The sequence below is a fragment of the Chaetomium globosum genome, genomic scaffold, assembly GCF_000143365.1.
Source record: "Chaetomium globosum CBS 148.51 scaffold_1 genomic scaffold, whole genome shotgun sequence".
Taxonomy (NCBI): Eukaryota; Fungi; Ascomycota; class Sordariomycetes; order Sordariales; family Chaetomiaceae; genus Chaetomium; species Chaetomium globosum.
Genome location: NT_165976.1, coordinates 6,426,145 through 6,437,417, shown reverse-complemented (window position 1 = coordinate 6,437,417; position 11,273 = coordinate 6,426,145). Strand labels below are relative to the sequence as shown.

The 11,273-nt window shown below is 55.5% G+C and overlaps 4 protein-coding genes across 4 annotated transcripts in view; 3 read left to right on the top strand and 1 right to left on the bottom strand.

Moving 5' to 3' along the window:
• CHGG_02076 (uncharacterized protein) overlaps positions 1-3,166 on the bottom strand; it is a gene marked incomplete at both ends in the record, with an annotated part of 4,010 nt that extends 844 nt beyond the window's left edge. Inside the window, 7 exons of the mRNA XM_001221296.1 lie at positions 28-304; positions 387-701; positions 1,313-1,783; positions 1,874-1,958; positions 2,030-2,785; positions 2,839-3,064; positions 3,124-3,166. Coding sequence (XP_001221297.1) covers positions 28-304; positions 387-701; positions 1,313-1,783; positions 1,874-1,958; positions 2,030-2,785; positions 2,839-3,064; positions 3,124-3,166 — 2,173 coding nt within the window. The remainder of the gene's footprint in view (positions 1-27; positions 305-386; positions 702-1,312; positions 1,784-1,873; positions 1,959-2,029; positions 2,786-2,838; positions 3,065-3,123) is intronic.
• A 3,527-nt stretch (positions 3,167-6,693) lies between these two features.
• Positions 6,694-7,056, top strand: CHGG_02075 (uncharacterized protein; the record flags this gene model as incomplete). The annotated part of the gene is made up of 2 exons (XM_001221295.1): positions 6,694-6,844; positions 6,959-7,056. 2 exons carry the CDS (start codon positions 6,694-6,696, stop codon positions 7,054-7,056), a joined length of 249 nt encoding a protein of 82 aa, XP_001221296.1.
• A 1,327-nt stretch (positions 7,057-8,383) lies between these two features.
• CHGG_02074 (endo-beta1,4-xylanase A) lies at positions 8,384-9,106 on the top strand (the record flags this gene model as incomplete). The annotated part of the gene is made up of 2 exons (XM_001221294.1): positions 8,384-8,625; positions 8,689-9,106. 2 exons carry the CDS (start codon positions 8,384-8,386, stop codon positions 9,104-9,106), a joined length of 660 nt encoding a protein of 219 aa, XP_001221295.1.
• Positions 9,107-9,771: 665 nt separating this feature from the next.
• On the top strand, positions 9,772-10,854 carry CHGG_02073 (uncharacterized protein; the record flags this gene model as incomplete). The annotated part of the gene is made up of 2 exons (XM_001221293.1): positions 9,772-10,103; positions 10,374-10,854. 2 exons carry the CDS (start codon positions 9,772-9,774, stop codon positions 10,852-10,854), a joined length of 813 nt encoding a protein of 270 aa, XP_001221294.1.
• Between the last annotated feature and the right edge of the window lie 419 nt (positions 10,855-11,273).

Here is an 11,273-nt window from a genome sequence, read left to right as displayed (position 1 = left end):
GTTGGGGGGAAAGGAGAGTGCGCTTACGGATGATCTTCTCGCAGATGAGCAGGCCGTAGGTCGGGATTGGGCCGGTGGAGCGGGCGGCGGCGAGCTTGGTGGCGGCTTTGAAGATGGCGGCGTGCCGGAAGATGTGGCTGATGTAGATCCAGGGGATGGGGTCGTTGTCGACCGTGTCTGGCTGGCTGGTCTCGAGGTTAGTGATCCACCTGTCGGCGTACACCTCCACCGCGTCGTAGAGCTGGAAGCGGTCGACGACGAGGGCGATTTGGGCCAGTGTTTCGTATGTCCATGGCCTTGGACACTTTGGATCCACGGCCGTGGATAACATTCATGACTATGCTGACGGCCTTGGGGTCGAACTCCTCGGTCAACTTGAGATGGACTCGGCCATCTGACTGCCGCGCACCCTTTGCGATGCCGAAATGCAGCTTGTTTTTGAAAACACGGGAAGCAAGGGCGAGGTGCCTTGAAGAAACCTTGATGCGCAGGCCCGATTGAGCGGTAGACGTGACATGCCGGGAATTGTCTTGCTCATTGGGACCGTTAAGACGTATTCCGAGCCCATCCTGCGGTGTCAAAGCCTGGTTGGATGGCGTCCCGGACACAATCAGCAAGACATCAGCATCCGGATCGACCTCATAGATGGGAGTGAGGTTCGCGAAAGGCGATGTCACGACAGCGACCTCGGCGTAGCACATCTTTGGGGATTGTCCAAATGTTTACAGCGCTGTGCTTGAGTCAAGTCACGTCTGACTGAGCCTTTTGCGGCGAAAAGGAGGTTGGATTCAACATCTCGAGCACGCTGCGCGCATGATGTGCGGGGCAGACTCGATCACGCAATTCTCCAAACTCGGTGGCTGGCCTCCCAATTGGGCACAAAGGCGGCTATTAAGGTTTCGGGCCTTCGGCTGGCTGTCTTGGTTGGGGGCCACCCCCCAATGGGACTCAGTGTCCCCAAATTGTCAACCTTCCAAAGCGGGCGGGGAGGAATTGAGTACATGGATGCATGTACCCGTGATCCCCTTATACGCACTGGCTCCCATGAGAATGTAGCATTTGGCAACGATTGAAACTCAGCCTCTTATGCTTACTTCCCCAAAATAGTCTTTTGTTACCTCCCTATACATACATGTACATCGGTACATGTGACGAGCTACAATGGGACCATCTCCTACCGGTATACAGCATGTGTTTCACAACTTCAACTTGCCGATTAGGGGCTACTTATCCCCTTTGTTGTTTGTAAAGGAAGCTCTTGATAGTGCTATAAAATTGATGCCGGTCTGCCGTTGTTGCCAACACCGCTTACACCCCCAGCAGGGGTGGTCCATCTCCTTTGATCCCCACTGATGCCGATATCAACACTAGACCTCTCAACTGGGCCAAACCCGTGCCCGCCATATGTCTGCCCGTATGTCGGAGGATGGTCATGTCCGCGGTTTGGCCCATCATCGATGTCGATATTTACCGGCTCCGCCTCCTCCTCCTCCTCCTCCACCTGCCTAATCCCCACCACCGGCTCAGTCTTGTGCTTGTCGTTGTTGTATGGGTAGTCGTACAACCCATCATGTCTGCCATCGCTGCGGCTACCGTCGCATTCGTGCATAGAACAGGCGTTGGCGGTAGAGATGGTGGAGTAATGCGTGCGAGTGGAGGGAGAGGGCGAGCGGGAGGGCGAGTGGGAGTTGAGATCGGAGTCGCGCCGGTGGTTGCAGGCACTGTGGCAACGGCAGGCGTTCTCGAGACGTCTGGGCCCGTCGTTTGCGAGCGTGGATCCTCTCTGTGAAGATCATAAATATGAGTGGAACGACTTGGGGAGAAGATAAAGGGAGGGGGCCATACCGCTGACGATCTGCAGAAAGGTAAAGACCGTGAGAGACATCAGCAGGACTGGGACGAGCTGGCCGAAAGTGGAAGGGTCGTTTTCTGGGTTCCCGTTGTTGCTCAATTGTATCCTGTAGCAGTATTAGCAACCTGGAAGTCTGGTCACAAACCGGCTCCATGTTCACGGGAAGAGAATGCGTACCATCCAGACCTGTCCACCCATGAGCGTAGACGAAGGACATAGATCGCTGCGTTTGCCACCGTCCAACTAGAAAGGGCAATTCCCGCCAACAGGTAGAGCCCAAAGATGGCGTAAAAGAACCGCTTGATGACGAAGAGGAACGGAAACACTTTCTTCAACCCCGCCACGAACCTCTTCCTCCTGCCGTTGCGGCCCATCCCTCGGCGGATTACCCGTCCCAAGCTCACACCCACGGCAATGAGATAAAACAGAAACATGATCAGGTAGTTGGTCCACCCGTGGATCTGCCCTGTGAAGAAGGCCGTGGCCGAGCCGGCTTTGACCGCCTTCTTGATCTCCTTATCAAACGTATAATCCCCCGTCTGGAAGCAGGCGGCCGGCAACAGCATCGGGCTGTACTGGTCCGTGTATGACGGTATTTCGGTAGGAAATCCCAATGACCCTGACCCTTGGTTCGATAACAGAACGCCAGTGATGACGAAAACGAGGGTCGTGACTGTAATTCGGAGGACGCCGACGTAGGGGTGCTGCCAGTAGTGTCGGGCCACGGTCACGGCCATTAGATGGGTGGCGCAGGTGACGAGGAGAATGTTGGCTACGATGTTGTAATGGTATGCCGAGATGGAGCAGGCTTTGGCGTAGCGTAGAGTGATGGCGTAGGCGCCGCCCGTGAAGACCTGCTGGTCGCTGCAAGTAATGACCAGGGCCTCGACAATGCCGGCAATGGAGATTTGCCAGTTCTTTATGGCCTTCTCTCTGGGACCGGTGAGTACTGAGTTGAGAACAGGAGAGCCGGGCCGGCAACTTACTCTCTGGTAAGCCGGTTCACAACTCCGAAGATGTTTTTGGCGGACCACCACGCTGAGCTGGCGATGGAGAGCAGGAGCGACGCCACGGTAACGCAGAGAAACGCCCCAAGCACACCGGCGCCGGCAATATCGGGGTCACCGGGGAATTGTCCCATCTCGATGCCTCCGAGGGAGACGGCCGTCGTGTTGTCCTCCGAGAGGACTACGTTACAGTTGGGAGTGATCCCTGTCCACCGTCAGTCGTATTGTTTCTACCAAGAAAAAGAGAGAACAGGAGGCATTTACCATGACGAGCCGCACAGTTAGCGCTGGAGACGTAGGCGCCCATTTTTGTCGGTCATGCCAGCGAGACTGCGAGTTCCAAACCGCCGGGTCAAGCTGGGGGACCTGGAGTGCTGGGAAACCTTAAACTCAAAAGATGTCAATGAAGGTTCCCGCTAGGCTGCACGGCGGAGGCTAACCGGGCCAGGTTAATATCGGCCATCGGCAATTCCAACGGCTGGGAAGCCATCACGTCCGCGCATCAAAATCGGCTCGCAACTAGGGCGGCACCGCTAAACGACTGGGTCAGCCGCCGAAGCACCTGCATCTTGCACGTCCATATGCAACATGGCCTAGATTAGATGCGCCAGTTCAGGAACCAACTGCATAACAGCCCAAGCCCACGGCCAATAGGAATGCCGTCCTTGCGGCCTCGAACCAACGAGCCGCATAGTCGCATCGATTACGGGACCCTCAAACAAAACTAAAACCTCCCTGGGTACATCACCATGTGGGGGTACGGCACAAGCGGGAAAATGGGGGCTGGAGGTCCCTCATCGTGCTTGGATAGCAACCTGGCTGTCGACGGCGCAGGAGTGGCAAACATTGTTAAAGAGTCCTTCCCCTCGCGAGGCTGTTGTTTGCTCTCCGTGTCATCGTCTTGGGGTCGTCGGGTTGGGTTGCATTGTGATGAGCTCCTCTGTCACAACTCGGCCCCCTACCAGGCCGGCCCACAGGCCGCCCACCACAAACTCAAATGCCCGGAAAAAAAGTGCAACCGGGTGCAACGCTGGGGGGGCAATGAGGATGCAAGGGGATACAAGGCTAGCACTTGGCAAGTTCTCTCGTCTCGTACCACCCCTCAGCGGCCAGAGCCCCCTAGGCATGTCGATAGTGGAGCCACCACAAACCACACTAAAAGGGTCTCGCCGCTCGCGGCTGGTAGCTCGGCCGCCAATTATTTGTGTTATTTGAATGTGGTTGCGCACTTGCCAAGTGATATAGCTGATGCCGTTGGCGATGCGGACAATCAACCGCATCGAGCGGGAGTTTATCATTTCGCTCTATGTAGGGGATATTACTAGAAACACATCAAAAAACAAAGAATACCAGAAAAAAATGAAAAGCAAAAATGTGACGAACCTACTTCAGGACCCTGTCCTGTTAGGGTTCAGCTTCGGTTGAAGGTGATCTCTCAAGGGTGCTTAGGTTCGGTGCAGCCAAAGGGTGCACAACAAAGACTTGTCTCAACAGTAGGCTTTCGAGCTTGTAGCGAACTGTAGTTGTGATTGCTAACTGGAGAACTCCCAGAGCTCTCCAGAACGAGTGACTATATACCTATCTAAGTCCTATGTGCTCAGTGTGCTCCGTCTCCTCCGGAGTTCGGCGTCACTGATCACACTGATCACTTTTAGTCCTTCCTGTGTTCTGATTGGCTGCATGGCTTCTATCCCTTTGTTCCCCGTTTTCCCTGATCACACTGAGCACAGCCCAGCCTTCCCTGATTGGTCCTCGGGACGACTGGCTCGGGGTGTCCCGCGCCCCGAGGCTCCACCTGTTGGCATATTCGTGACAAAAAAGAAAAAGAAGGAAAGAAACAAAAAAGGAGAGGAAAAGAAAGCACCGCACCACACCCAGACAGGCAAAAATTCACATTATTACAAATATACATATACACAACCGCATCAGAAAAACAACAACGCGCAAAACTAATGGGGCTATATGTGCGGGCCCGGTGGCACGCTGAGCTCGCCCATAATGCTGCGCAGGTACATATACCACAGCCCCTCCTAATAACTTTGGGTTGCACGAGCTGGTGAGCTGAAGCGGCGAGTGCTCACCCAGTCTCACTCAGCCCACCTGCAGCTCGCCCACAGCTCGTTCACCCGGTTCCCATTGCGAAGGCTTGCCGCGGCCATGCGCGCAAGATTGCTATGTTCGCTGATGCCTTGGATGCACTCCCCCTTGAATCAAAAACACAGTCTTAATGCTAAACCCACAAAGGTTCTTGCTAGAAACTAAAAGCTGCTTAGGTACCTATTTCGCTCCTGTCGTTGGCCCGTTTAATGATCACATCAGATCCGAAAAGACGTAAGGCGCTAGCCAGCGAATTTTCCATGGGATGATTAACACGGGATGACTTCAAAACACCGCACACTGCGGCGATTGTTGAAATCTTGAAGCTAGGCCTTAGAAGAAACCGTCTGCTCGCAGTCCTAGATACCTTTGTAGGATGGAAAATACCTAATTACCACCAATGAGCCAAAGAAAAAGGATAAACGAGACCACGACCAGAGCCCACATTTCAGGGGTTTGGCGAATGAGAGAGAGGAATTTAAGGGAGGAGGAGGATGGGGCCCGGAGAATACCAGGAATGGTGACCATACACTGTTGTGACATTTATACAAATTCACACAGACCATGGACACCACTAAGCGTTGGAGAGGTGTCTTCTATTAGCCCCCAGGCCAGCCGTTTGCGCTACCTCCAAGGCGTGGTATGCGTTTACCTGTCTGTAGATCCGACAAGAACGGGCTGACACGGTGGACTTATTGTCACTCTCCGCGCTGCCCCTGGGGGAGATGAAATGGGAAAATGAGGTGGCAGCCCACGAGACCGGCATTCTTGCTCAATTCAAAGGGAGACAATATTAACGTGGTGGGACATGATGAGAGAACGAAAACTCTCAACACCACTAGTAATATCTCTTATCATAGAAGGCAATGAAACTCGACTGGTTTTGCGATCGGACCATTCTTCAAGAGTTTCCCGCGAACTGAAGGGAGAAGAAGTATGCAAGTTGGAATGGGGATGAAAGCGATGGAGACTTGGTAGAGCATGGCAAAGTTTGCCGCACGGTTGATTCAGGCCTCATACGCCTGGCGAAGTTAGATGAGGAAGAGCTGGTACTATGCCTCCGCTCCTGGTACCTATGTTGGTACTGCCCGCGAACGAGGCGTGTACAGTTCCACCTGAAATGTCCTGGATCTGGGTGATTCCAAGTTTTCATCCTGTAGATGAGGCACAAGTCACAAACAACCCTTGGGTAACCCCCCCTTCCTAAACCGATGACGGAAGTTCTCCCCGTCCGGGTGTTTTGCAACTTTTCAACTGCACCGGATGGGCGGAGATTGACCTCGCCTCCGTGCCGGGCGGTGCGAAGGTTTGATACATGATACATAGCACATTCCAAAAACAGCAACATGACATCTGAAAACCCGGATGACGTGAAGAAAACATATTAAAAAGTCGCCGCGCGTCTCCGGACCCGGGTTTCCGCTTCAACCATCAAGACGGCAGAACGGGTATATGCTGGAACACGGCGATGGTTGAGCGACGTCCGAATAGCCACCCACTTCCCGGAAGGAAGCGTGGGTAGAACTTAAAACAACCCTGAATTCTCGCAGGGTACCCTTGACCTTTTCCAGCTTGATGTTGGGCTGGGGGTAATGACTCGATCCGGCTGCCCTCACGGAGGTTATTGGCCTGTAGCGGGTATTGCAGCTGAGTCAGGGATGAGATGCGAACGGGATTAGAGAAAAGCGAGTTAGAGATTCACTGTCTGTCCCCCGCGTTTACCGTTGCAAACAAAATATGCAGCTCCATGTCTCGTTCGTGGGGGTGATCGCTACCGTTCTTGGGATAACCCGGGGCAGGTTACACCCGATCCGGGCCATACCCACGACCATGGGCGAGCTACTCACGAAAAGATTGCGCAAGACACGCCGTGATGGTGAAAACAATGGTGCGATGGCACTCCCCACAAATGGCCATGTAACAATACTGACAACAGCGCCTTGGCCATCACGCCATCCGAAATCCCATGGCGGTGATGGATGTCACCTTACGCTCGCACCAGTCTCGCGCCACGGCGGGATTCCCGTAGTTGGGCAACACGATGACGTCCTGGACTCCTGGCATCTCAGGTCGAGGTTACAGCAGGGTGATATCGGCTAAAGTGGCAAAGCTAAGCTGGAGCCGTTAGCTTTAGACGGGGCGTCCTGGAAGCGCCCGGCCGCGTCAGGCGGCAAACCACCACTATACGATGAAGTGGGCTATATCCTAAAATAGGGGTGACCTGGTGACGGACATATTGCTGGCGAGGGGAGGCTCCCAATCGCAAGTTTGACCACAATTAGGAAACAATAGCCTTTGTTTCCAAGCACCGGGGCGGCGGTTTCAGGATCTACGCGGGTATCTGTCGACTCTTTTGCCATCGTTGAGATCAACACGAACGTCGATCGCGGCGAGACCTGTTCAGGCTGATGAAGGAATGACACGTAGGGCCCGGCCAGAGCCGCCCTCAAGCGCGCCCCAATCCGGTAGTTGAGCGCCGGTAGAAGCCGGCAATGGTAGCCGGCATAGTGGCCAAGCTTCTTGGCTTTTTCTCCGATGCGTTCTCTCGAGCCCCTGCCAGAACGGAGGTCATGGATTGGGCCGCCAGTGAGGTGGGTGGTGGAAGGTGGCTCGGGGTAGCTCAGGTGGTTAAAGGTGATGCTGCCCTGGCGAACCTGGAAATAATTTACAGGAAACAAGCGTCGTCAAGGGTTGTCATGCATCGGAAGCGACTCCTTGGCTGCGTTGGTGCCGGAGCGTCAGCTTGGTTGGAGTGGGTCGAGCAGGAACCCAGAGATCTTCCTCAAACCTTCTAGATGTAGAAATCTCGGAACCAGCCATAGAAAAGACGACCCGGTTCCGGCAAAGGCCGCGCTGTTTTTGCGGGGACGCTGGCCATGTCCAGATGTTTGGTGCTGATCACCGTGGGGCGAGATTCAGGCTAAAATCTCGTATCCCCTTCATTCGTGCTCAGAGTCTGGAGGTGGCGGTACCCCAGACAAAACTATGCGGCCCCTTGTATGGCATTGGGGACGATCGTCATCGTCCCCAGTTTACCAACGCCCAAACCGTCAACTCCCGCGCCAGGGCGCCCCAAGTCGCGCCCGCGGGTGCCGACCTAAATCAACACTGTTCTGGACGAGGACCTCGCCAGCAACCGACGAACGCCGACGATTTGGACAGCACGGCGAAGCCAGCCGGCGCGGTCCCCACGGGTGCCCACAACGGAAAGATGATGGAAGCCCTTGAACAAGTTAGAAGCCAACCCTGGCCTTGTTCTCAGGAACCGGTTGGGGGGCAGGGGTGGGCGTTCTAACGGTCGTCGATGTGTATAAGAGCGGCGATCACCTCCTTCCTCAACCCATCCGATCCCCTCTTCACAGCTCCAGTCAACAGACCGCAAAGCCCAGCCTCTCCAGCCTCTTCAACTTCACCAATAACCGCAATCATGGTTTCCTTCAAGGCCGTCCTTCTCGGCGCCACTGGCGCCCTCGCCTTCCCCTTCAACGGGACCCAGCTGAGCGAGCTCGCCGGTCGTGCCGGTACTCCCAGCGGCACCGGCACCCACGAGGGCTTCTACTACTCCTTCTGGACCGACAACGGCGGTACCGTCAACTACGAGAACGGCGCTGGCGGCTCCTACAGCGTTAACTGGCAAAACTGCGGCAACTTCGTTGGTGGCAAGGGCTGGTATGTAAACCCATGAACAGCCACAACTAAGCCCGGGCTTAGCTAATATGATGCCGATTCTAGGAACCCCGGCGCTGCCCGCACCATCAACTTCGAGGGCCAGTTCAGCCCGCAGGGCAACGGCTACCTGGCCATCTACGGGTGGACCCAGAACCCGCTGATCGAGTACTACATCGTCGAGTCCTTCGGTGACTACGACCCGTCGTCGCAGGCCACCAAGTTCGGCACCATCGACCAGGACGGCAGCACCTACACCATCGCCAAGACCCAGCGTGTCAACCAGCCTTCCATCGAGGGCACCAGCACCTTCGACCAGTTCTGGTCTGTCCGTCAGAACCACCGCTCGTCCGGCTCGGTCGACGTTGGCGCCCACTTCAACGCCTGGTCCCAGGCCGGCCTCCAGCTTGGCACCCACAACTACCAGATCGTTGCTACCGAGGGCTACCAGAGCAGCGGCTCTTCCTCCATCACCGTCTCGTAAAGTGGGGGTTGTCTGTTTTTGAAAAGGGGGCCCAGTCGCACGCCATTTGAGGACGCTCTGCGGGTGGGCACACACCTCGAAAGGTGTGGAGGGGGTTAGAGAAACGCTAGCGTTTGGGGCTGAACATAGGCAAAGAACATAAGGGGGGGTGTCGGGCTTGGGCAATGTCTCATTTTTTCGATTCGAGCTGCAGACCTTTGTACATATATGTGCACACTTGCCTTTTGTATCGACCTGACTTGAGTGTGGAACACGGGCCATAATGTGAGATGAATCTGTGCTTGATGTGTGATTTCCCGCCGAACCAAAGACGACTGTCAAGTCGCCGCCGTTGAAAGCAACTTGAAGTAACAGCGTTATACCTTCTCGCCATGATCCCAGCGTTCCCAAACCTTCAACGCTGATAACTCGTATTGTGGGAACAGAATGGCTATTAAACAAGGAGAAAGGCATCGGGTACATGTATATGCATCCCTACCTACCATATTAATATAACCCCATCGTGGGAAACGTGTAGACAATGGGCGGACAGTCGGGGGATGAAGTTCGCCCCGGAAAAGAGCGAACTGATCCATTTCAACAAAGGGCGACGGCAGTGGACCGAACAAGTAAACCTTGCCAACCCAGGGGGAGGCACCAGCCCCGTTAAACCAGAAGGGTCTGCCATGTTCCTGGGAGTCTGGTTGGACTGGAAACTCAACTGGAAGGCCCACCTGGTGGCGGTGGAGAAGAAGCTGAGGACCCAGAGCTATGCCCTGTCGAGGATCGTGGCAAAGACATGGGGAATGGGGCTAGCCAAAGCGCGAGAAGTGTACACAAAGTGCATCCGGTCGGCGCTGGCCTATGGCGCATCATCGTTTCACATCCCCACGGATGTGGGAGGCGAGCCGGTAAAGAAAGGCATCACTAAGGCCCTCGGGAAGGCCCAGAACAAGAGCTTGCGGATCGTGGAGGGAGCCTTTAAGTCTACCCCAATCCGTGACCTCGAGACAGAGACGTGGGTCCCACCATTGGACTTGTACCTAAACAAACGGCTTGCCGATTTCGAAAACCGACTCTAACGACCCGATCTGGACGACGGTCAAGGCGGCAAGAAGACGGCGGCGAGCGTTGTCCTCACCGCCTGCCGCAAGATACAGCAGAGGGTTAGCTCGAGGAGGGGCAACAGGGGCCGACCGCGAACCTTGGGACCTCAAGGGCCTACGGCGGTGGAGAGAGCCGCGGACATGGTCATGCGCTGGACGGGGGGAACCGTTGACACGAACAGGGTAGTAGAAGAGGCTTGGAGAGCGAGGTGGTTAAAGGAACGGGACGGCAGGGCAATCACCAGGCCGGCGGACGACTTTGACCATCAGCAGGAGACGCTATTCCGGAACGAAACCCTAAGGAGGCACGACGGTCTCAGCAAGGCGAAGAGCTCACTGCTGATTCAAATCCGGACGGGAGCAATAGGCTTACGGGACTTCTTGTTTACACGGGGAGTCCCGGAGGTTCTGACTCCTGCCTGCGAGTGTGGCGAGGGACGAGAGACTGCCGAACACCTGGTAGTGTGGTGTTTGGCCCCACCGTTGACTAGAAGATGGGAGAGAACTGGAATTCGGACACGACGGGACTTTTACTCTGTTCTACACGGCATCAATCCCACGACTGCACGGCTCGCGAGGAGAGTCCTCGACTGGCTGATGGACTCGGGGAAGCTGCCGATGTACAACTTAGCCAGGAGGCTCGAGCTGGAAGCGGCGGCCTGAAGCGCCCCCGTTCGGAGGCCAGGAGGCCTCCTTTCTTTGTATATGTAGGCTCACCAAAACGCATCGCTCCTTGATTGTTGGTATGAGTTTTTCACCCGGCCCGGGAGGGCACGGTTTTCCTGTACACTAAATAGCTGAGGGTCCGGCACGCCCTAGGGCATAGCGGAGTATGAATAATAATATAACCCCATCGAATATACTAACCCCCTCAAACACGCTACCGGGGTAGTTCCCGTAATTGTAGTAATCCACATTCAACACGTTGGGGGCGCGGCCCCAGTCGGTGCGGCAGTTGTTAGCCGCCATCCCCAGGCTGCCGGGGCCCTCGGCGGCGTTGGTGACGTTGAGCTGGCTGACGGCGGGCACGAGGATGGACTGAGCCCAGCAGCGAGACCTCGGCGTTGAGGTTGTGGTTCATC